The sequence below is a fragment of the Primulina tabacum genome, chromosome 2 (genome assembly GCF_025594145.1).
Source record: "Primulina tabacum isolate GXHZ01 chromosome 2, ASM2559414v2, whole genome shotgun sequence".
NCBI lineage: Eukaryota > Viridiplantae > Streptophyta > Magnoliopsida > Lamiales > Gesneriaceae > Primulina > Primulina tabacum.
The window spans coordinates 5,127,130-5,153,915 of NC_134551.1; the positions used below are offsets into that span (position 1 = coordinate 5,127,130).

The following is a 26,786-nucleotide window of genomic DNA, read 5'->3' on the forward strand; positions in this document are numbered from 1 at the left end:
CCATTGTGTTTTGATAAAGTTTGTATTAATTTTTTTAAATCTACCGCTATTGAACAATTTGGGTCGGGCTTTAAACATGCCTTCTAGAAGCCCATTAGCGTGGTCGGTACCAGAAACGTGTTTTTGGTACCGATACATCAGGAAAACGTTTTGACATATTTTTAAAAAAATTAGCATTTTAATAATAATATATGATGCTTTTTTAAGCAGTGGTTTAGATAAAGCACTCGTTTAAGTGATTTACATATATTGATAACGTGCTCTACCTTTATCAATAGTGACTTTATCAAAACATCGTAGCTCAATTAACAATTTTTTAATGCTAGTCCTGTAGCTAAAGATCAGATATAGGGTAAGACGTTCTCATGAATCTTTATCTGTGAGAGGGTCTTTCGAATCTTTATCTGTTAGACGGTCAACCTTATCGATATTCATAATAAAAATTAATACTCTTACATAAAAAATAATATTTTTTTAGATGACCCAAATAAGATATCCGTCTTACAAAATACGACTCATAAGACTATATCACGCGAATTTTTGTCATTAACAAATGTCATGATTGGAAAGACAAATGGCGTACGTACAACCTGCGGAGGAACTCAAACACAACATGAGTTCTTCACGGCCAGCCACCACGGCGGATCCCAAGAGCCGAACGGTCGGTGCCACCGAGCACAGCTGGTGCAAGGCCGTGCCTGGAGGAACCGGCATAACTGTTCTTGCCCTCCTCCTATTCAAACCCCCAGACCTCCATCATCTCCAAAATGCTCTCCACAAACTCCAAAGTTCCCACCCCATCCTCAACTCCAAACTCCACTTCAATCCCGCTCCTGAATCTTTTTCCTACATCACTCCCGCTACCCCTCAGATCCAAATCCAGCCGTTTGATCTCGAATCAACGTCCAAGATTCTCCAGACGCTAGACTCGGGTCCCTCCGTTTCACCCTTCCACTCGATTCTTGAGCATGAGTTGAACAAAAACTCGTGGGAGAATCCAGACCCTTCATCCGATACCGATCTTTTCTTTGCAAGCGTTTATACTTTGCAGGATGAGACGCGGGTCTTGGCTCTCAGGCTGCATACGTCAGCTTGTGACAGGACATCGATTGCGGCGTTGCGTAGGGAGTTATTGAGGTTGATGGAGGGGGTAGAAAGTGAATTTACTGGTAATGGTGAGGTTAGCTTGGGTATTGAGGAATACATTCCTAGTGGGCAGGGGAATAAACCATTTTGGGCTCGTGGGTTTGATATGTTGGGATACTCTTTGAATTCTTTTAGATTTTCTAACTTGAATTTTAAGGATATCGTGTCACCTAGAGGATCACGTGTTATTAGGTTGCAATTCAATGGAGAAGAAACTATGTGGATCACGTCGGTAAGTATTTATTATTTGATTTTAAGTTATGGTTTTATGAAAGTTTTGATCTTTACTTTCAGTATTGGTTCTTTATGTTTTGGAATCCAGTTTTGTTTATGTGCTTATGTATACAATTCGTTGTGAATTATTCATCACTGCTGTTTCAGTTGTCGTTTTGCTGTAAATTTCGATCGTTCCAACACAGGAACATGGTTATGTTATTAAGTCAAGATTGGAAGCAAGAGGTTGTAGTGATTGTCGCTTTGTTTGCATATTTAAATGAATTCTTTTACAAGATCAATTTTTTCCTTGGTAGTTTTAGGCGGAAACGAAAACAAAATTTGCAGTGATATTGATCGAGGAGAAGACGAGGATATTTTATTTTAGTTTTATTTCATGGATTCAATAAGTTTCCCAAAGTTTATACTCGTTGTAGAAATAAGTACGAGTAGATATTTTTTGTCAGAATGTTTTCTCATTTTTATGTTAATCTACTCATCTATGGCTAGCTCATGCATTTTTCAAATGAATATTATTAACAAAAATTATGTGGGACGTCCCTTCCAGTTTCTTGCATTATTTAAAAAGTATTGGCAACTCTTTTGCAGAAATGTGAGGATAGAGAAATCAAATTATGTGGGCTCTTAGCAGCGGCTGGATTAAGTGCTTGCCATTCCTTAAAAGAGATTCCTGTTGATCAATGGGAAAAGTACGCAGTTACAACACTCGTTGACTGCCGCTCGATTCTTGATCCAGTGCTTAGTGGCAATCATATTGGTAAGTGATAATGGGATTAGTGGTGGTCAACTATCCATGATATCTGGTTTGGATTAGAAACCTATTAGAAACTGAATGACACGGTGACTATCAAACACAAACATGCAGTGCTTTACGTTAAACAACCACATTAAAACTGTACTGATTAGTGAGGTCTTCGAAATGTGATATGAGAATCAAACATTTCATTTTTGTGACAAGGACAAACTGCCGATGGATTTTTGTTTTGGTGTTTTTTTTAATCATAAATTGCTTAAAAAGATAAAATCAAGTAGTGTGGCTTTTAATTCTTCTAATTTAGATTCGCACTAGTTAAATAAAGTACTCAAATGTAAGATTGCTTTGGACGAGTTTGGATGTAAGAAACGTTAGTTTTAAGAAAGTGTTTCATTAATCAGTGCTTTTAAAGGCTTTTTTGAAGATGACTTCCAACCAAAATTTTGGATGGAGAAGTAAACTTTTCAAAAACGCATATTTTGTTACATAAGCATCGTTTGGTTGGCCTTTTCATTTAAAGGACTTAAAGAAGGAAATGCGTCTGTTAAACTTCTGTTTCGAATTACAGTGGAAGTTGGAATTTAGGTATCATTAAGAATATTTGCTCGAGAAAGCCGCCAAGATGGAGGAAGACAAGATTTTAGGGAACAAAGTGCGATTTATCTATTTACTCCTGAAGCTCTTTGTTACAATTTATTTAACATCTTGATTACTGATAAGCAATATATATTGCTAGATGGGGTTGATTCACATAGGATGTCAAAGATCTTTTTTGTTGGATTGTGTTGTCACAAATAGTCCACATTTTAGCACATATAACTGTCAATCCTGGTTGATGACGCTGAAAGTTTGTGGTCCATGATGACATTGGAATAGCTAAGGGCTTTAATGATTTTCGCTATCATTTCAATGTCTAAAATTAAGTTGAAATTCAGGGAAAAAAGGCAGTTAAGGCTTTTGGCTACCCCAAACCCCCACCCCCCTTTCAGTAGAATTAAGTGATTTTGCTTATGAGATCAAGAAAAATGCCTCATAAAAACTGTATGCTTCGGTTGTCAAAGTAGACAACTACAACGGTCTGTTGTCGAGTTGTTATTAACTACAACTTCTAGTAAAACGGTATATGTTCGGTTTTTACGAAAGCATCATTGAAACATGTTTTTGCCAAAAATTTTACAACGTTGCAGGCTTTTATCACTCGGCCATTCTGAACTCCCATGATGTTAATGGAGGTGAAGATTTGTGGGAGCTGGCGAAACAAATATACATGTCCTTTATGAGTGCCAAGAACAACAAGAAGCATTTTACGGACATGACTGACCTCAACTTTTTGATGTGCAAGGCAATAGAGAACCCTGGTCTGACAGCATCAGGATCCCTCCGAACTGCAGTTTTATCCGTCTTCGAGAATCCCATTATCGATGATTCCAGCAAACTGGACGAGGCTATTGGATTAAAAGACTCCATTGGATGTGGCTCAATTCACGGTGTCGGCCCATCTATAGCAATTTTTGATACGATTAGAGATGGGAAATTGGATTGTTCTTTCGTATATCCTTCCCCGCTGCACTCGAGGGAGCAAATGCGGGAATTTGTAGATGCAATGAAACGAATTATTTTGGAGGATGGATTTGGAGGCTAGGGCCTTGTTGAACTTCCTCCCATGTATAAAACGTAGTATTATTGAGGTGTTCGCCCATTTATGCATATTTTTACTTAATATAATTGGTTGGCCTCTCTTTTTAGTCATCTTTTGTTGTTTATACATGAACATCCAGTTCAGTCTTAGACCTGTTTTTGGCAACTAAGAGTATCCACGACAGATATCCTAAATTTTGCATTTTAGATTGGAAAAAAATAAGTAAAATTGGACAATAGTTGCAGGACTGATATCAAAAGTATATATTCTTTTATCATCCATTTGAGCCCGTTTGGTCGGAGTACTCTAAATCGAACAAATATTTGCAAAAGAATGGGGTATATACAAACTAAATTAGGGTCTTAATGAATATTTACAGAGAAATATTTACATAAATTAAAATTGATTATCGGTCTAAAAACCCACAATCATACAGATATAAAATTTTACCGATCTTCATTTTACTTCATCTGTTTAATGTTGTCTTTGATCAACTGACCGCATAATTATGAATTATGGTCTTCCACTGATACTGCTTCCTAAATCGAAATTCCTTCCGCGCCTTTGTTAAAGTAGTATTTGCAATCTCTAAAAGAAAGTTACTATGGATTTTTCCTTTCATAAATTTGTGAAAGCAAACTCCAATATCACTTTTTTTAGATCGATGTCTGATTACGAAATTATTAGAAGACAACGGACAAATTGTTCTAACATTCTTGTTTAAATTTACATATGACCACATCCTATTTCCAGCTAATAAATGTACATTTCTAAGAAACAGTGGATGGATCATCGATCACGTAAATCCTATTCCACCGTACAGCTACCAAAGGCAGATCCGACTTGGTGACGCTTTCAAATTTTGTTTAGAAACTAATTCTCGAGCGTAATTTTTCCAAAAATTCCCAGTTTCAAATATGATTTGCCTTCCTAGATGAACTCCTCCACCAATTCTCCGAAATCAAACCTCCCGTTGCAGCACCGCACGACACTCATCACTTCTTGGAATGCAGCAACCCTACATGGTACCACTAGGCCGTTTCTCTGGTCGAACCCGAAACCATATTACTATATCTCTAGAGTCAATAATTTGATATCAACTTATCCTTCTAGATTCACTTCGACTGAGCTATAGTCTTCGGACTTTCCCTCCCCCCTACTTCGACAGCTAACGACAAACCCGGCTCACACCGTTGAGTAGTTTCTTCGCTTCCCGCCTATTCATATACGGGAACACTTCCAGAAGTGAGCTACCCCGTGGGTTCCGGATAGCGCCCCTTCACTCACTTGTGGTTTCGCTACTCTAGGACATCAAGACCAACTTCAGCTCCAGCTCTAGCTTGATCCGACGGTGCCGAGTGGAAGGGCCGTCGCTCAACGGTCAGCCACGGTTTGTTTGAGATCCGTTACTGGGACCATGAATCTTTGTCTATCTTCCCCTACGTACGCGGCAAAAGTTCCGGTAGTGGGGCTCGTGGCGGCGGCCGTAGGGGACGATCCTCCATCATTGTACCTTAGAAGACACACGGAATGTGATGTTTCGACGGGTTCGCCATTGCGGAAGGATCTAACTTTCTTGGCTAGTTTCTTCATTGAACCAAGTTTCTTGCCCAACATTTTGTGATATAAAGATCAGAATGGTTGGAGAAGAGGGAAAATGGTTTCTTGACTGTTGCATTGGGGGAAAGTGTGGTTAGAGGTAGTTTTATAGTGAGGCAGCAAGAGGGACAGCTTCTGACTTCTAACATAGGTTGTGGGAGCTAATGATTTCGATAGTCTATATCGTATTTTTCAACGATTCAAAACTTACGAGCAACTAGCTAGCTGTTGTATCCTTAAATTGAATTCATGTAAAAAAAAAAAAAAAGAATTTTCATATATTGACGTGAAAGTTGAAAGTTGATATTATATTGTTAAAAACACTGTCTTTGTATATATATCTTCTCTGTTTGAAAATAGTGTCTCCTTGGTCTCACTGCATTAATATAAATTACCTTAATAATGATGATTGTCTTAATCTTTGTATTTAATTTGCTTCCTAATTTAAAGTCTGATTTAAAACATGTACCCGTGAAACCATTTCCAAAATTATATATAATTTTTCTATTTTGAGCAGAAAAAGTAAAGGACTGGATTTCAAATTCGAAATTTAAATTCATCCCATTTTATATGAAGATAATGGATTTCTAATTACTATAAATTCTGATTGCTTAAAATCTTGACAAAAACTTGTGTGAGACGGTTTCACGGGTCGTATTCTGTGAAACGAATCTCTTATTTTGGTCATCCATGCAAAAATATTACTTTTTATGATAAGAGTATTATTTTTTATCATGAATATCGGTAGGGTTGACCCGTCTCATACATAAAGATTCGTGAGACCCTCTCACAAACTACCTTTCGCTCAAATTTAAATTCTTCTATCCAAATACTACCTGTTTGTTTTAATATTTGGTGTGTGTAGGCGACTCAATTAGCGGAGGCAATTCCAACGAGATTGATTGGGCGACTTTTTTCTGCTTAAATAAAGAACTATTTACAATGAGGATACTATATTCTAGAATCTCTATTTTCTTCATATTATATGAGTTCATTTAAGTATAATCCATTCAAATTGAAACATGCACTAGTTTCAAATTGAAGTTGGATGTTCGTTAATTTTTATAATTATGATATTAATCATATTTGAATAATATTCAATTAAGTATTTTTCCAGTTAATTATAAAAAAATATTGAACAAATATACAACACGATATATAAATTTCAAAGAAAAACTTGTTGTCATGGTCTATTTTGTTTGTGTTTTTTTATTCATCGTATCGAAATTGTAGTTTAGTCTCTCGCTATTTTTTATAATTATGATATTATCTTATTTAAATATAATTAATTCAAATTATAACATGTAATATTTTTAAATTGCAGCTGGACATTCATTAATTTTTATAATTGAATAGGTATCTTCTTGTGAGACGACTCGCGAATCTTTATCTGTGAGACGGGTCAATCCTATCGATATTCACAATAAAAAGTAATAGTGTTAGGATAAAAGGTAATACTTTTCATGGATGACCTAAATAAGAGATCCGTCTCACAAATACGACCCGTAAGACCGTCTTACACGAGTTTTTGTCTTTATAATTATGATATTATCTTTATCTGAATATAAATTTTGTTAATTATTTTTACAATTAATCGTGAAAAAATTAATGTACAAACACATGACACATACGTCGATACATTATTATTATTATATATAAATTTTTAATGTTTTAAATAACATATATAAATTAATTGGTTGTTTAAAATGTTCCTTCGCATAGCTAAAGGGTTGGATATTCTTTGCATAAATGGTGGGAATGAATTGAATTAAAGTAAACAAAGACGGCAAAATGCTGACCTTGTGGTCCAAAGAAGAATAGGAAAGATAATGAAAATGACCTGTAGGACTTGAAATTGTTTTCTTTGAATAAAAAAAAGTAGAAATCTTCTAATTATTTTTTTCCCCTCAAATCTAGTTTTGTTAAAAAATCTTTTGTAGATTGTCTTTTGTCCAGAGTACAACCATGCACTTGCTTGTACTTTTTGTACATGGTTGAAAATCGTCGACAACAAAATCAACTAGACCGCAGTGGAAGACTTCGCATTATTAAAAGTAAACTTGATTAGAATAATATATATATATATATATATATTATATATATTGATACGATCGTATAAATCAATTTCTAGAGATATTTCTTCTATTTAAGTCACATATAAAAAATATTATTTTTATTGTAAATATCGATATAGTTTATTCACCTCACAAATAAATATCTGCAAGATTGTCTCACAAGAGACCTATTCTTAAAATTATATTTTTCAAAATTTTGATATGATGATCACGTACAGTGAACACCTAAGTGAGAATTGGCTTAGATCACCTATTATAAATATCTATGTGAGCATTACTCATATGACATCATGTATATATCCACTAGACGAACGTAATCTCAGCCACTAAATAATTTTCTATATTATTCCAAACTAACCAGTGGAATATTTTTTAACCAGGATTTTGTTTAGTAAAACGCCATTATTTAATTTTCAAGATTTCAACTTCTTGACCATTGAATATGGATAGTATGGTTGACTTACTTGGCAATTCTAATGTTCCTTTTTTAAAAAATAATAATAATATATGGCCAATCAATTATTTGTCCGTTTCTATGTTTTCATTAATTATTAATGACAATATGGATGTAAATAGATAATATATATGTTAATAAATTATTTAATTTTTAAGTGTAAGCATATACAATATAAGATGAAATAAGACTACTCGTCATTTATTTATCAGAGATTTATATCTCAGTAATTTATTTTATTTGAACTGACTATAACGTGAAAAATCTGGTAGCCCAAATTTAATGGGCCGCGGTCCCACGGAAAAATGGGATTTAAAAAATTTGGGGTTGGGGTATAAATTGACACGATCCGGTTTACCCGAAATCTCTGGGTCCATTTATGGTATCAAACTTTTGTTCACTCTTTCCCTTTCTTGCTAGGGTTCCAATTTCTGCGTGTTGTAGTGGAGTATTGGCTCTCGCTCTCTTTCTTTCTCGGCTTGGCACTTGCTATTTCTCTCTCGTTGTTATGCTTTTTATGTGGTAGAACTATTTTTATGCAATTGATTTCTTGGCTGTGAATGGAGGGAGGTCCGCTATGTTTCTACCCAATAAATTTCGAAAATCAGTGTAGTATAAATCCGACCCAAAAGGGCCGAGAAGAAAATCTTCCGTTTGCAGACTATTTGGGATGTACTGCCTTAATGCTTTTTGTTCCGAAACGTTCATTGGTTCGCCGCTGATCAAACTGTTACCAGTCGATAAAGCAATCCCTCCAAACCATCATTAGAGACACTGTATCAAGGTATCAGCTTCCTGGTTTTTTTATTGACAAACCAATTTCTGCGATTTTATTATTTAGTTAAAGTTTCCTGTTGAATTACATGCAGTATCGTAGAGACCATAAAAAAATATACGATCCATTTTAAATTTAATTAATTAAAATGGATTTTGATTTTTTTAAATCGAGAAGAGGAAGTTTACTGTTGTTAGTTTGGCGAGTTTATTTATTAGTTTATTAATTAGTTAGTCAGATTTTATTTATTTTTTTAAAAATATTTTTTTAATTGATATATCAAAACATTCTTGATTTGAGGTTACATTTATTCCCGTTATTTTTGCGTTCTTCACGAAAAAATAATCAAAAATCATTTGAAAATTTGAAGATTCTTAGAGAAGTAAGCATATACTCGAATGTTGTTCGGTTTAGTTATGCTTGCATTTTGTTAGAATTTTTGTTAGTGGAGTTAGCGTGAGTATTTACAGTCTAGCAACGTGTTGATTGTGTGGGTCGAGTAGGTGCATGGAGTGTGAGTCAAGCGTGATAGTATGGCTAGGTCTGGATAGTGTCTAGACCCACATATAGGATGGGTCGAGGTTCACCTGTGGGTCGAGGTGTGCACACCTCGACAGATTGGTCGAGGTGCACACACCTCGACCCACGTTTCTTCACACCTGTTGGTTGAGGTGCACGCCACACTCGACTCGACCCAAGTTCGAGCTCTTCACACGTTCGAATGTGTGGGTCGAGTGATGTGTTGGTTGAGACTTGTCTAGTGATGTGTTGGTCGATGTTGTAAATATGTTGGATGAGCTTGCAATTCATGGGTAGAGTGATGTGTATATGTTGCAATTCATTAGCTTATTTTTTTTAAATAAATTATATTGTCTATAATTTAATATTCTTATTTATGTTTTGTAGGTTATGCCAACCGTTATTTTCTTTGAGTACAACGACGAATGGGAAATTAACGAAGATAATATATTTAAATGGCGTTCATGGCCGAGTGGGGTAAGTGGGCAACTATTCCTTTGGATTCTGATATTTGTTCAATGGAATATATAGAAAGTGAGATATACATAATTATGAATCTAGGTGGTGCAGAAAATTTGAAATTAAGTTATCTTCCTGATGTGAAGCATTGCAATATTCGTCCAATTTATATTGAGGATGATAATGATTTGAAATCATATTTATATTTTTTATGTGCAAAAGAAAGACCAGTACTTCATGTCGGATTTGAACTAACTGTTGTTTCTCTTGATATTGTTGAAAGTGAAAATATCATGTCACCGGATTTAAATTTGACTCATTTGGATGATGAGTATGTCGATGACGAAACAAATATGTACTATCTCTATTTTGATAGAACTTTTGTCTCAAATAACCATTGTACCAATAATGATGTATTAGAAGATATAAATACATCAACTGAAAATATGCAAGAGAATTATGTGAGAAGCACAGAAAATGATGTGGATGATAATGATGTCAACATCCACCACATCAGTGTAGCTTATGATACTGAGACTCATGTTCAAGCTGATACATATTCATTTACCGATGGTTCAAGCTTATTTATTGGTCAAAGATTTTCAAGCAAGACCAAAGTGAAGAAAGTGCTATCCAAAATTGCTTTGAACTCGTCTTTTGAGTTTGAAAGTGTCAAATCTTCTCGAAATATCTATTTGTTTCGTTGCGTGAATAAAGGTTGCAGCTGGAGAATTTGGACTTCAAAACACGAGAACTCAACATATTTTGTGATTCGTACATACTGCAACACACACAATTGTGACTTGACTAGAATGCGTAAAAGGCATCGACAAGCCAGCTCATCTGTCGTGTGTGATATGTTTGTAGAGAACTTTCGAGGACAACAGAAAACACCTCAACCAAAATCTATTATGACAATGATGCGGAATAAGGGGGTTGACATTACCTATTACAAATCCTTGAAAGGAAAACAGCTTGCTCATGATATATTCAGAATTGATCCTGAAATAAGTTTTGGTCTTCTACCTTCATATTTGAAAATGGTCGAGAGAATGAACCCTGGTAGTATAATAGATTTAGTAGTAGATGGGCATAATAGATTCAAGTATTTGTTTTTAGCATATGGCACATGTGCAAGAGGATATAGATGCATGAGAAAAGTCGTATCTATTGATGATACATGGTTGAAAGGAAAGTACGACGGAACATTACTTGTGGCCTCAGCAAGATGGAGATTTCATCAATATCCTTTGGCTTCGGCTGCTGTTGATGTAGAATTCATTGCTTCGTGGAGTTGGTTTTTGACGAAGCTCTTGGAAGTAGTGGTTGATGAGGAAGAGTTGGTGATTATCTCAGACAGACATCCGGGCATCATTGCTGCAGTTGCCAATGTTTACAAAAATGCACATCATGGTCATTGTATATGACACTTGTCACAAAATATGAAAATTCGTTGCAAAAAGAAGGGTTGTACCGAAATGTTTATGCGGTTAGCAAAAATTTACAAGCAAATCGACTTTGACTTGGAGTATGAAAAGTTTAAGAAAATATATCTCGATGCCGCAAAGTTTTTGAATGAAAGTGATTCATTGGATCGATGAACTCGAGCATATAGCCCAAGATCTCGGTATAACATTATGACAACTAATGGTGTTGAATCAATAAATGCAAGATTGCGTGAAGAAAGACAACTTCCAATCATTGCACTACTAAATTCTTTGCAAACATCGACTATATCTTGGTTTTCAAGGTATCGAAATGCATCCATCGCATCAACAACAAATTTCACTCCCACTGTTGAGTCGATTCTGCGTGAAAGGTTTAATATTGGTCGGGGATATCAAGTTTATGAGCTGGGCCATCTTGAGTTCGATGTTCGAAGTGCTACAAATAGTGACATTGTAGATTTGGAACCGAAGAGATGTACCTGTAGAGAATTTGATATTGACAAGATTCCATGTTCTCATGCAATTGCAGCGAGTTACTTTTGTGATGTTAATTTTTATTCCTTCTGCTCAGAGTATTATTCTATTATGATATGGTCTTTATCCTATTATGAGCCAATTTATCCTGTTCTGAATCAGAACGAGTGGCCACTTGATGATATGTTAGTACTGTCACCTCTGATCAAGAGAAGACGTGGAAGGAAAAAACAAAACAGATTTCCATCCTTAGGAGAATTTGGTAGAAGATAGGATTGAATGATATGTAATTTGTTTGAATTTAAAGACAATCGATTTGATTTTATTAATATGTAATGTGTTTGTGGTGAATTAAAGTCGAGGGGTGGTTAGTGACTCGAGTGGACAAGATTGTAATGCCTGCAGTAGATTTTTAAGTTTGGGTCGCGTGGGTGGTAAATGGTTTCAATTTTGGGTCGAGTGGGTCGAGTAATGGTGTTAGGGGTTTGGTTTAGTGTTTTGTTTAGGGTTTAGGGTTTGGGTCGAGTTTTGGTCGAGATGGGTCGAGTGGGTGGAGATTTTGAGTTTTGATCATTTTTTAATATATAAATATAATTCAATTTATTTATGATTAGAATGTAAATATATATAAAAAATTTATTTGTGTAAAAATTTAATATGAGTTATATATATTATAATTTAAGTATGAATGTATCTCTTATTCTAACAATGTGGGTTGAATTTATACTCAACTAAAATTCTTAACAAATTTTATAATTCCACTAAAATTCTTAACAAATTTTATAATAATAGAACTAAAAAATTTCATAACAAATTTCATAACATATTCAATTTAATGAATGTATATCGAAGCATATGAAATTAATGTTTATTGTATATCAATGAGTCGAGGATATTACGTGCACATTACAATCTAGCTTTATGGGTCGAGAAGTCAAAATTATTCTTCTCGACCCACCACTCGACCCAAAATTTGGTCGATTCATAACTCTCGACCACACGACAGCGTGAATTAGTTTCATGTTTCATGGTATAAAATAGATACCTACACGACCCATCCTCGACCCAATGAATCAAACCAATTTTCATTGTTTAAAATAGATTGAGTATATGGATCACATACATTAACTAAAAATCAATATAATGTAACTAACAATAAATATAATGTATCACATAAGTGTTTTAATCCAACGACCATAATTTATCCCAAATACAACAACAACAATAATGTCTAAATTTTTCAATCTTCTCATCGTCAAGTTGATAGGCATTTTCCCTAAACATGGTATAAGCTGCTGCCGCTAAACTGTATACTCCACATTCACCGCTGCAATGAAAAAACAACATTAAATATACATTGATATACATTAAACAATAATAAAATAATAATTTTTAAAATAAAAAAATTTAACCTGGTTTTTTGAGTAGAAATTTTTTTGGTTTAACTATACTCCATCTTTCTGAAGCATCAACACCCAACATATGTGGAAGCATAATGGACAAAGGGTTAATAAGTTTAAGCAATGTCTTGCCTGAACTATCTACGCTGCGGTCTGAATTCATTATTGTGATATTCTTACGGCTAGGCAAAACCTTTAACAAAACCCAATGCCCGAGAAGATGAAAGGGTATCAAAATTATTTTGGCTTTGTTTTATGGAATAGCCGGCCACTCACCAATTTCTGCTCTCACATAGGGCATCAAACATTCTATATTTATTTTCTCCGCCCTCATTGAAAGCACTCAAAACCAACTGATGAAAATCGACGTCCATCAATGACACCTCATGTGACATTAAATGTGAGTACGTCCTTTGTAATTGGAGCAACCTTCGACAACATTCGTGAATATACTGAAAGTGATAAAGTGAATTATGTTAATTACTAACTCAACGTAAAAAAAAAAAAACAAAATAAGAAAAAACTTACTTTCTCGGTCAACCAAGAAGCAGGTATCCCCAATACACGAAACCACGAGCTATCGTAATACGAACACAACCCATATATCCTCGTATTTTCCATACAAGAATTAATCTCAACACTTACTCGTGGCCACGATCTATTGGCGAACATTCTACCTCTTTTCTCAAAAGTCAAAGACATCATATCATTCATAAAATGATGACGCAGTTCCTCGTTTGTCATAGGCTCTTCTTCCACTGTGAACAATCTTAACTTATGGCCCGAAGTTTTTTCAAAAGCTCGAGTCAAAGACGGATCGCTCACAAGTCGAATATTTGGATCCACCTCATCCGCTCTCATAAATGGAATATATATATGTCTTGATGTCTCGCCTTGATATGAGAGAATAATATTAACATACATTTTGTCATTTTTCATACTAAAAATTAAAAATCATATAAATATCGATAAAATTTACCAACATTGACATTCATCGAAGGTAATCTCCCAATTATATCCTTCGAACTCGAGATATCGTCATGCATATTTTTCAATTGATTTATGATATCGTCTTGGTCCTTTAGTATCGTCCCAACTTTATCCTCCAAACTTGTGAAACGAAGTTCATACATATCTGCAAGAGATGTATGATATCTATGCATAGATTTATGTCTCATGTGAGTCAATGGAGGAGACGGTCGATTCATGTGTGAAGGACTACGAGATGGCCGAGAAGATTTTTTGACTTTATCTCGAGATGATCTGGAGTATGTATATGTGAATGGCTGGAGAAACGGTTGAACCTCAGTCTCAATCTGTACACCCACTTCATCCTCTGGGTCGCCCAATGGATCTTGAGTGCAAACTACTTTGATATCTTGGCAAATGAAGAATCAACAAAATTGTCAGTCATATAATGTACAAACAACAGCTCCTCCATGGTGGGAATGAGCATCTCCAAAATATCATATATTAATCATTAACAATAAACTTGAAATTAGTTAACGGTTAACAAAAAATATATTAGATAATACGAAAAATAAATAAAATGAATTTTTTGTATTTACTTTGGTATATACATTTTTAAATGCTTTGTTTACATCATCCATGGAAGGGGAATGATTTTTGCTCCATTTTCTAGTCAACCAATGACACATCCGAGGTATCGGTACATTGGGACCTTCTCGATGTCTACCGAACACTTCAACAATTGCTGGAAAATATTAATAAACCAAAATCTAGCACAAAAAATAAACACATTATTAGTATGATATAAAATAATAAGGATATTTCATTTAATGAACAATATTTAGTTACCTGTAAAGGATGAATAAATTCACTTATATGGAAACTACCGGACCCACTGAAATCTGGATCATTCCCACGACGTGCTACCAAATTTTCATAGGTTCTGAACTTAGTTTCAAGATCTTTTCTAAGTCCATAAATTACTTCTTCGAAAGCTATTCTACCCCAAGAATAGTTTATAAAACTATCAAAATTATTTACTAATCTAATCTATTTTAAATCCACTGTATCATTTTTATTTTTTCTTTGTCTACCTGATACATCTACCACGAACAAAAGACATGTCAATTTCACCTTCTCAATGTTTATTTCTTCCCCTAAATCATTCTCATATTCATCAATTCTATCTATCAAATCCCTCAAACCTTTACAGAAACTTCCACCAAAATGTCTCTCCCTAAATTCATCTTCTTCAGGTATCATAGGATAAAAATTTGAACAATTTAGGTCAGTTAACAAACAATACTCTAACAATGAAAATCGTAAAGGTCGTTTACGATATATCATCCAAAATTCATCACTTTCACTGTCATAACTTTGCCTCGCCATCGAAAACCATAACAATTGATTGGAATTGTTATAATGCTTATCACATAAAATTAAATTAACGAATTGAGTATACTGCACCAAATATTCTATCTCTTTCTTATTTAAAAATGATACAATCTTCTTACATATTTCAACGTATCTTGATCATAAAGTTAACTTGCATTCAAAGAATTGATTCATTCCAAATTTAGTGGGGAGTAAACCTGCAAAAAAACAAAACAAACAAAAAAGTTATTAGTTGTAAAAATTTAAAATTAAACCGTTTTGTTCATTTTAAATTGGGTCGAGGTGGGTCGTGTTTGTTTCCCGACCCAAGGTGAAGAGCTCTTCACCTTGGGTCGTGACCACTTCACCCTAGGTCGTGAAGCACAACCCAGAAGACACGACCCAGGGAGCTTGGTGAAGCTTCACCTTGGGTTGTGTCGTCGTGAAGTCCATGGGTCGTGAAGTCACGACCCACAGAAGACACGAACCAGGGTGAAGCTCTTCACCCTGGGTCGTGAAGAGTGAAGAGCACCCTTCACCATGACCCATGGGTCGTGAAGCACGAGTTCACGACCCAGCCTTGCGTCGTGAAGAGCTACCCTTCACCCTGGGTCGTGAAGAGCTCGAGCACACGAGCTCTTCATACTGCTTGACCCAGGGCTCGAACAACGACGAGACCCAATTGATTTTATATCTCAAAATAAATTTCTTACCAATACGTGGACTCATTGTTAATTGTTAGCCAAAAATCAGAACAATAAGGTTGAGAAGAAAATGATGTTTTGTGAAGATGAATGAAGTGAGACCTAGGGTTGAGTCGGGAAAGATGGAAAAGATTGAGTCGAGCAAGTTTTTTTATTTAATTAAATTATAGATTTTATTAAAAATTTAAACTAATCAGTGAAATTCACTAATGAAAAAATTAGTTTTTAAACAAATTTAAAACAAAGGATAAAAGAGTAAATTACATTCACTCCTTATTTTTATACACTTCTTTCACTCCCTTTTTCTCATTTCCCCAGTACCATATTTGCTTATGCGAATAGGGATTCCCGGAATGAATTTTCATTGCTTCGAACGAAAATTCTTTCGCCCTTACCCTCCAATTTAGCTCCCTTCTCCGATGTAATTCCCTGTTTATTTCGTTTTCATATTTTTCTTTATGAAAAATCATGTTCATTTTGTTTGCCGGTTGCTTGGATGATTAGGGAGACTCATTTGTGGTATGTGAAACCTTGTCAAGTGAGGAGCGATTCATTGTTGAGTTAGTATTGGGATATTCTCTCTCCTTGTGAGAAGGAGACTGTATTGCGAATGAGAGGAGATGAGCTGTGGAAGAGTACTTTATTATCCTGCGCCTTGGTTCAGACAACTATATCCAGATGTATGTTTCAATTTATGGGAAATGAGGAAAACGAGAGTGATGAAAGTGTTTATTAAAAAAAAAGGAGTGAATGTAATTTACTTTTTTATCATTTGTTTTAAATTTGTTTAAAAACTAATTTTTTCATTAGTGTATTTAACTTCTTATTTAATTTTTTATACAATAAAATTTATAATTTAATTAAATAAAAAAAACTTACTCGACTCAATCTTTTCCATCTTTCCTGACTCAACCCTAGGTCTCACTTCATTCATCTTCACAAAACATCCTTTTGTTCTCAACCTTATTGTTCTGGTTTTTGGCCAACAATTAACAATGAGTCTACAAGGTATTCCTCTGCAACAAATCCAACGAGAAAATCACGTATTGGTAAGAAATTTATTTTGAGATATAAAATCAATTGGGTCTCGTCGTTGTTCGAGCCCTGGGTCGAGCAGTGTGAAGAGATCGTGTGCTCGAGCTCTTCACGACCCAGTGTGAAGACTTCACCCCGAGTCGTGTTTCATGACCCAGGGTGAAGGGTCGCTCTTCACGACCCAGGGTGAAGCTTCACCAAGCTCCCTGGGTCGTGTCTTCACGAGCCAGGGTGAAGCTTCGCCAAGCTCCCTGGGTCGTGTCTTCTGGGTCGTGCTTCACGACCCAGGGTGAAGGGGTCACGACCCAAGGTAAAGAGGGTCGGGAAACAAACACGACCCACCTTGATCCAATTTAAAATGAACAAAACGGTTTAATTTTTAATTTTTACAACTAAAAAATTTTTTGTTTGTTTTTTTGTAGGTTTACTTCCTCGATAAACTTGGAAAGAATCAATTCTTTGAATGCAAGTTAACTTTAGGATCAAGATACGTTGAAATTTGTAAGAAGATTGTATCATTTTTAAATAAGAAAGAGATAGAATATTTGGTGCAGTATACTCAATTCGTTAATTTAATTTTATGTGATAAGCATTATAACAATTCCAATCAATTGTTATGGTTTTTGATGGCGAGGCAAAGTTATGACAGTGAAAGTGATGAATTTTGGATGATATATCGTAAACGACCTTTACGATTTTCATTGTTAGAGTATTGTTTGTTAACTGACCTAAATTGTTCAAACTTTTATCCTATGATACCTGAAGAAGATGAATTTAGGGAGAGACATTTTGGTGGAAGTTTCTGTATAGGTTTGAGGGATTTGATAGATAGAATTGATGAATATGAGAATGATTTAGGGGAAGAAATAAACATTGAGAAGGTGAAATTGGCATGTCTTTTGTTCGTGGTAGGTGTATTAGGTAGACAAAGAAAAAATAAAAATGATACAGTGGATTTAGAATGGATTAGATTAGTAAATAATTTTGATAGTTTTATAAACTATTCTTGGGGTAGAATAGCTTTCGAAGAAGTAATTTATGGACTTAGAAAAGATCTTGAAACTAAGTTCAGAACCTATGAAAATTTGGTAGCACGTCGTGGGAATGATCCAGATTTCAGTGGGTCCGGTAGCTTCCATATAAGTGAATTTATTCATCCTTTACAGGTAACTAAATATTGTTCATTAAATGAAATATCCTTGTTATTTTATATCATACTAATAATGTGTTTATTTTTTGTGCTAGATTTTGGTTTATTAATATTTTCCAGCAATTGTTGAAGTGTTCGCTAGAGACATCGAGAAGGTCCCAATGTACCGATACCTCGGATGTGTCATTGGTTGACTAGAAAATGGAGTAAAAATCATTCCCCTTCCATGGATGATGTGAACAAAACATTTAAAAATGTATATACCAAAGTAAATACAAAAAATTCATTTTATTTATTTTCCGTATTATCTAATATATTTTTTGTTAACCGTTAACTAATTTAATGTTTATTGTTAATGATTAATATATGATATTTTGGGGATGCTCATTCCCACCACGGAGGAGCTGTTGTCTGTACATTATATGACTGACAATTTTGTTTATTTTTTATAATGTGATAACCATCGCATTATAGAGTTAATTTGCCAAGGTATCAAAGTAGTTTGCACTCAAGATCCATTGGGCGACCCAGAGGATGAAGTGGGTGTACAGACTGAGACTAGAGATAAACCGTTTATCCAGGCATTCACATATACATACTCCAGATCATCTCGAGATAAAGTCAGAAAATCTTCTCGGCCATCTCGTAGTCCTTCACACATGAATCAACCGTCTCCTCCATTGACTCACATGAGACATACATCTATGCATAGAGATCATACATCTCTTGCAGATATGTATGAACTTCGTTTCACAAGTTTGGAGGATAAAGTTGGGACGATACTAAAGGACCAAGACGATATCATAAATCAATTGAAAAATATGCATGACGATATCTCGAGTTTGAAGGATATAATTGGGAGATTACCTTCGATGAATGTCAATGTTGGTAAATTTTATTAATATTTATATGATTTTTAATTTTTAGTATGAAAAATGACAAAATGTATGTTAATATTATTCTCTCAGATCAAGGTGAGACATCAAGGCATTGATATGAAGATATTCCATTTATGAGAGCGGATGAGTTGGATCCAAATATTCGACTTGTGAGCGATTCGTCTTTGACTCGAGCTTTTGAAAAAACTTCGGGCCATAAGTTAAGATTGTTCACAGTGGAAGAAGAGCCTATGAAAAACGAGGAACTGCGTCATCATCTTATGAATGATATGATGTCTTTGACTTTTGAGAAAAGAGGTAGAATGTTTGCCAATAGATCGTGGCCACGAGTAAGTGCTGAGATTAATTCTTGTATGGAAAATACGAGGATATATGGGTTGTGTTCGTATTACGATAGCTCGTGGTTTCGTGTATTGGGGGCACCTGCTTCTTGGTTGACCGAGACACTAAGTTTTTCTTATTTTGTTTTTTACGTTGAGTTAGTAATTAACATATTTCACTTTATCACTTTCAACATATTCAAGAATGTTGTCGAGGGTTGCTCCAATTACAAAGGACGTACTCACATGAGGTGTCATTGATGGACGTCGATTTTTATCAGCTGGTTTCGAGTGCTTTCAATGAGGGCGGAGAGATAATCACCAACTCTTCCTCATCAACCACTACTTCCAAGAGCTTCGTCAAAAACCAACTCCACGAAGCAATGGATTCTACATCAACAGCAGCCGAAGCCAAAGGATATTGATGAAAATCTCCATCTTGTGCTGAGGCCACAAGTAAAGTACCGTCGTACTTTCCTTTCAACCATGTATCATCAATAGATACGATTTTTCTCATGCATCTATATTCTCTTGCACATGCGCCATATGCTAAAAACAAATACTTGAATCTATTGTGCCCATCTACTACTAAATCTATTATACTACCAGGGTTCATTCTCTTGACCATTTTCAAATATGAAGGTAGAAGACCAAAACTTATTTCAGGATCACTTCTGAATATATCATGAGCAAGCTGTTTTCCTTTCAAGGCTTTGTAATAGGTAATGTCAACCCCCTTATTACGCATCATTGTCATAATAGATTTTGGTTGAGGTGTTTTCTGTTGTCTTCGAAAGTTCTCTACAAACATATCACACACGACAGATGAGCTGGCTTGTCGATGCCTTTTACGCATTCTAGTCAAGTCACAATTGTGTGTGTTGCAGTATGTACGAATCACAAAATATGTTGAGTTCTCGTGTTTTGAAGTCCAAATTCTCCAGCTGCAACCTTTATTCACGCAACGAAACAAATAGATATTTCGAGAAGATTTGACACTTTCAAACTCAAAAGATGAGTTCAAAGCAATTTTGAATAGCACTTTCTTCACTTTGGTCTTGCTTGAAAATCTTTGACCAATAAATAAGCTTGAACCATCGGTAAATGAATATGTATCAGCTTGAACATGAGTCTCAGTATCATGAGCTACACTGATGTGGTGGATGTTGACATCATTATCATCCACATCATTTTCTGTGCTTCTCACATAATTCTCTTGCATATTTTCAGTTGATGTATTTATATCTTCTAATACATCATTATTGGTACAATGGTCATTTGAGACAAAAGTTCTATCAAAATAGAGATAGTACATATTTGTTTCATCATCGACATACTCATCATCCAAATGAGTCAAATTTAAATCCGGTGACATGATATTTTCACTTTCAACAATATCAAGAGAAACAACAGTTAGATCAAATCCGACATGAAGTACTGGTCTTTCTTTTGCACATCAAAAATATAAGTATGCTTTCAAATCATTATCATCCTCAATATAAATTGGACGAATATTGCAATGCTTCACATCAGGAAGATAACTTAATTTCAATTTTTTTGTACCACCTAGATTCATAATTATGTATATCTCACTTTCTATATATTCCATTGAACAAATATCAGAATCCAAAGGAATTGCTGCCCACTTACCACTCGGCTATGAACGCCATTTAAATATATTATCTTCGTTAATTTCTCATTCGTCGTTGTACTCAAAGAGAATAACGGTTAGCATAACCAACAAAACATAAATAAGAATATTAAATTATAGACAATATAATTTATTTAAAAAAATAAGCTAATGAATTGCAACATATACACGTTACTCTACCCATGAATTTCAAGCTCATCCAACATATTTACAACATAGACCAACACATCACTAGACAAGTCTCAACCCACACATTCGAACATGTGAAGAGCTCGAACCTGGGTCGAGTCGAGTGTGGCGTGCACCTCAACCAACAGGTGTGAAGAAACGTGGGTCGAGGTGTGCACACCTCGACCCACAGGTGAACCTCGACCCATCCTATATGTGGGTCTAGACACTATCCAGACCTAACCATACTATCACGCTTGACTCACACTCCATGCACCTACTCGACCCATACAATCAACATGTTGCTAGACTGTAAATACTCACACTAACTCCACTAACAAAATACAACCATAACTAAACTGAACAACATTCGAGTATGTACTTATTTCTCTAAGAATCTTCAAAATTTCAAACGACTTTTGATTATTTTCTCGTGAAGAACGCAAAAATAACGGGAATAAATGAAACCTCAAATCGGGGAGGTCCCGATATATCAATTAAAAAAATATTTTTTTAAAAAAAGTAAAATCTAACTAACTAATTAATGACCTAATAAATGAACTCACCTAACTAACAATAGTCGACTCCCTTTTCTGGATGTAATAAAATCAAAATCTCTTTTATTTAATTAAATTTAAAATGAGTCATATATTTTTTATTGTCCTTTCAATTTATCATGCCATTGTCGGAACTCTCGTTTTGAGGGCCAATTAAAAAAGTAAGAGTGAGAAATAAAGTATTTAAAAAACAAGGACTCTCACTTTTTTTTAAGAAACAAGGAGTTGACTTTTGATTATTATATATATTGTAATTAAACTTTTCAACTTAATTAATTCTCCACCCAGAAGAGTCTTGGGTCGACCAAGATTAATTTTCTTGGTCGACCAAAATTTTGTTGGGTCAACCCATAATTACCTGGTGTGCCACGAATGTTTTTTTTATATTAATTTTTGTCCATTCTAATTATCTTATTCTTTTAGTTTTGTTGAAACCGAAATTAAAAAAATCAATACAATGTCCAATAATTAAAAGATAAATACAATGTCTAATGATTATAAAACATATTACAAGCTAAAAAATATCTGAACTCTGACCCAAAGGTAAAACAATAAGGGTCGACTCAAAAACAACAAGTGTCGACCCAACTAAATATGTGATTCATATGTTAAAACATATAATATTATATAACATACTTGTGAAATTGTAATTCATATGTTAAAACATGTAAAATAGTTGTGAAATTGTGACTCATATGTCATAACATGTAACATTATAGAACATACTTGTGAAATTATGTGATTCATATATTAAAAATTGTAACATAGTTGTGAAATTGTGATTCATACGTTAAAACATGTAACATAATTGTGAAATTGTGGTTCATATGTTAAAACATATAACATACTTGTGAAATTGTGGTTCATATATCAAAACACATGTAACATAGTTGTAAAATTGAGACTCGTATGTCATAACATGTAACATTATAGAACATACTTGTGAAATTATGTGATTCATATATTAAAAATTGTAACATAGTTGTGAAATTGTAATTCATATGTTAAAACATGTAACATAATTGGTTCTGTTGCTAAACGATATTTCTCGGAACATGAAGTTCGATTTTTAGCTGTTATCACTGACCCGAAAGTCCAGCGCCAGGAGTTTATCAAGCCGTGGACACTCAAGGTCTTACTGACCATTACATTGAGCTTCATGTCATCTAAGTGTATGTTTCTGGTCCTTCCAAAATCAAACCTAAAAATTTATGTGAAATGCAGCATTAGGAAGGGGTTTTTCTGGTGCACCTTTCACTTTCATGGTGTAACTGGTGAAAACGTCCGTAGACTGAAGGATTTAAAATCTGAGGTATATCAGGAAATTTTTTACCGGTTCCCAGAAAACAATTTAATTTGTGTAATCTCCTTAGTGTTGATTGTCGATGCATCTTATTGTTCGACATGCTATTTCTGTCTAGTGGATAAAATCTCTTTGTGAGAGTAGCACATAATTTATTAACATGACTTTTTTTACAGGTATGAAACATCTTTCTGCAACTGTTAATTGAAAATTCTCCAAATTCCAACTTAGCATTACTCATTACATACCAGGAATGGTTCAAATCTTCACTAGTTCTTTAGTTCGATTAAGATCTTTCCAGATCATTTTAATAGTTTCAATTTGTACATAACTAGAATTAGAAAATTCATAAACTAATGTTTTAAAGTGAATAGATTGATAATATGTGACAGTCGTTTGAGATTTAGGAACGCTTGGTCTACATTTTGAGTTTTGTTCTAATTATTTTATGGAAAACATAAGATGGAAGATAAACAGGGAATGCAAATTAAGAAGAGCAAGGAAAGGTAAAGAGATTGCTAGTCAACTTTGTTGAAGAAGTTTGAGAAAATTCTCTAATTCATTTTGCTATGGATGTGTTGTTATCGCCATGAGTCTTTATAATGTTGATTCTTCTAGTGAGATACTTCATCAATCATACTTGGTGCTTTTATCTTTTTATTTACCATTCATTAATTTGTTTACAACATCTCACAATCCCTCTCAGGCTTCTGAAATAGCTGTGGATTCCTTTGATGACCCCTCCAACCTTACAAGTCATTGGCAATTTTTGCTCTTGGAGTTGACGGGTTCTCATTATACAGCGGTCTGCACTGAGAAGCATTGTGCGACTGAAGGTACGGCTCAAATGTGAGAGACTATAAAAAATTTAAGCACTCCTGTGAAGTTGACTGTGTGGAAGACAATTCCATTTTTAGAAGATGAACAGGTTTCTGGAACAGACAATATTAAAACCATCCATGGCTTGGAATAGGTGGTCGATGTAGTTACCTGATTTGCTTATGGTCACATTGAAGTATGCTTAGAGCTCACAATAATGTAATTTTTAGCTTACGAAATTGGGTATTTACAATCTTCCGATAGAGCTCTAAAAGTGATTTTAGTCTTAGGTCGAAGATTCAAGCTAAGATTGGATACAGTCGAGATTTGATATAGTTTTGACGATCATTTCGAGTTTTCAGTGTCACCAACTTATTGAAATGTACGAGGATGAGCTCTGTATGTCTGCTATATATTGAAATAGTTTGTCCAAAAAAAAAAAAAAAATTCGAGCTCACAAAAAATGAAACAATCAGTAGTTTTCAATATTTGAGACAATTCAAGTCATGTGTTTAGTACTATAAGTGAAAATAAAATGCAGTTAATTAATACTTTTATTGAAGATTAAAAAAAAGATAATAAAGAAAGGCATATCTACCACTGAAAGCAAATTCTTTCTTGTACGATTCTTCAGTATCTTAATAATAGCATAGTGCTTGAGCTTTGTGGGAAATATTTACTAGGAGTAGGTCTTTTATGAGATGGTCTCACGAATCTTTATCTGTGAGACGGTTCAATCCAATCGATATTCACAATAAAAAGTAATACTCTTAATAATAAAAAGTAATACTTTTTCATAGATGACCCACATAAGATATCCGTATCACAAAATACGACCTATGAGATCATCTCACCTAAGTTTTTGTCATTTATGAGATACATTTGGGTTGGCATTAATTATATGCAGTGCTACTACACATTGTAGGTTTTTGTCATTTAGGAGATACATTTGTGTTGGCATTAATTATATGCAGTGCTACTGCACATTGTAGGATTGGTTTGTTAGGCCAACAATTTTCTCGGGCAGTTGAAACTTGAAAACCAAAGAGCTAGAAAGTGGTTAAGATCCTCCTTCATTTCTTGGATAACATCCAATCCAAACATTATTTGTTGTCCTCTCTTACAAAATTACAATAACAAAAACAAAAGAATTTTTTTAAAAATCGAAACAGACTTTGTCTATTAACAATCAACAAATCATGGCAAACTCGGAGGGATTTCCAGCAGCTGATGTACATAAAGAGTTGAATCCAGGCCTAGACAAGGATTTTCAAGACCACTAAAGAAATCCAGGTATATATATATATATATATATGTAGTTTATGTATATTTTTTCATTTTAAGCTGATGATATAGACAGAATTTTTGTGGAATAGAATAAGAAATCAATCATAAATATTTTATTTTGTCTAAGGTTGGATGAGAAAACAAACATAAAAATAATAAATTTTTCCGACGAAATCCATTACTCTGCATACCCTGAGAGTGTTGATTTGTTACCCTCACGAGGATTAACAGAGAAAATAAAAAAATTAACATTTTTATGTTATATTCTTTTGAAATATAAGGAAGCAGTTCAATTTATTAGACCGGAAAGATGTTTAGTTCTTTTTATTTGAGAGAGACAATTGCCCTTGTTATCATCAATCCCCTTCATGACATGTTCTTTTTCTTGAACTTGCACATGATATGGTAACCGTATTTCTATTGTATGTAGGAACAAATCGAAGCGATGAAAAAGGCGAGAGAGATACAAAATAAGGATGCAATGCAAAGTTTTAAAACCGCAATAATTGTTTCGGGCATCGTTGTGGTTGTGGCTGGTGTTGTGTTTGCCATTGGCAAGAAACTCAGACAAAAATTATATGTTGTCTTTGACTATTTTTTCAATTATATTTTATGCAACTTCGAATTTTCTTCTTCTTTTTTTTTCTCGAGATGTACTTTCTATGAACAGAGAATCATCATTATTTATATTAATGCTATTTTACAATGAACCTCACAATTCGCCCCACATGATCCAAAAAAAAAAAAAAATCGGCTCCATTAGTTGGCAGTTGGTTGACAAGATTTGAATGATATTTCATTGTTTTGGCTCTTCGTAAAGATCAAATCAGGTCCAACAATATTGAGTAGGTATTTTGTGAGACAGTCTTACGAATCTTTATTTGTGAGACGAGTAATATGATCCAAATAAGAGATATGTCTCACAGATACGATCCGTAAGACAGTCTCACACAAACTTTTGTCAACAATATTTCTTTGGCAACTACTCTTCGTTCGAATTTCTTGCACCACATTATTTCTCATTCAAAAATAAAAAAAATCCCCGCATAGTTTTTGTTAATGGCACAGAGCTCACCTCAAATTATTAAATGAAAAAAAAAAACATTATTTTATTTAAAACTATTTATTCTCCTCTTTTATTGAAACTAGTATTTAACCCGTGCGATGCACGAGATGATATTATTAAAAATTAGTGAAAAATGAATATATATTTAAATTGAAAAAAATAGTATAATTATATTAAATAAAAATAAAAACTATTTTCTCGCTAATTTTAAAAAACATTTTTAAATATAACGCATGTCGATTAATTTTTTTGGCTAATAATCACTATCATATTTCAAAATTGTAGATTGTGTTAGCCTAAGGCAATGTCATTATGCTTGTCGTGTTTAGTGTATTGATGTCGACTACCAACCTTAATACATATTTAATTCTTTAATTTTCGAAAATCTATATATTATTATTTTTTAACATGCGATAAAAAAAATATTTTTAAATCGCATTCAATAAAATTAATGATAAATACTTTTTAAAAAATGCAGTAATTTCGTCTAAATCCACATTCACAAACA

At 34.1% G+C, this 26,786-nt stretch overlaps 2 protein-coding genes and 1 long non-coding RNA gene across 3 annotated transcripts; 2 read left to right on the plus strand and 1 right to left on the minus strand.

Annotated features, from left to right (window-relative positions):
* Nucleotides 1-548: 548 nt before the first annotated feature.
* Nucleotides 549-3,859, plus strand: LOC142527202 (uncharacterized). The gene is made up of 3 exons (XM_075631941.1): nt 549-1,378; nt 1,969-2,137; nt 3,322-3,859. The coding sequence occupies exons 1-3, from the start codon at nt 575-577 to the stop codon at nt 3,774-3,776; spliced, it is 1,428 nt and encodes a 475-aa protein (XP_075488056.1). The 5' UTR covers nt 549-574; the 3' UTR covers nt 3,777-3,859.
* A 636-nt stretch (nt 3,860-4,495) lies between these two features.
* LOC142527210 (auxin-responsive protein SAUR50-like) lies at nt 4,496-5,512 on the minus strand. Its single transcript, XM_075631949.1, is given in 2 exon segments — nt 4,496-4,873; nt 5,153-5,512. Coding segments are annotated over 2 exon segments (408 nt in total). The 5' UTR covers nt 5,391-5,512; the 3' UTR covers nt 4,496-4,703.
* Nucleotides 5,513-8,282: 2,770 nt separating this feature from the next.
* LOC142527216 (uncharacterized) lies at nt 8,283-25,916 on the plus strand. The gene is made up of 6 exons (XR_012815426.1): nt 8,283-8,685; nt 20,070-22,935; nt 23,028-23,115; nt 23,813-24,850; nt 24,918-25,218; nt 25,643-25,916. It is a non-coding gene; the product is annotated as an uncharacterized LOC142527216 (long non-coding RNA).
* The last annotated feature ends 870 nt before the right edge of the window (nt 25,917-26,786 follow it).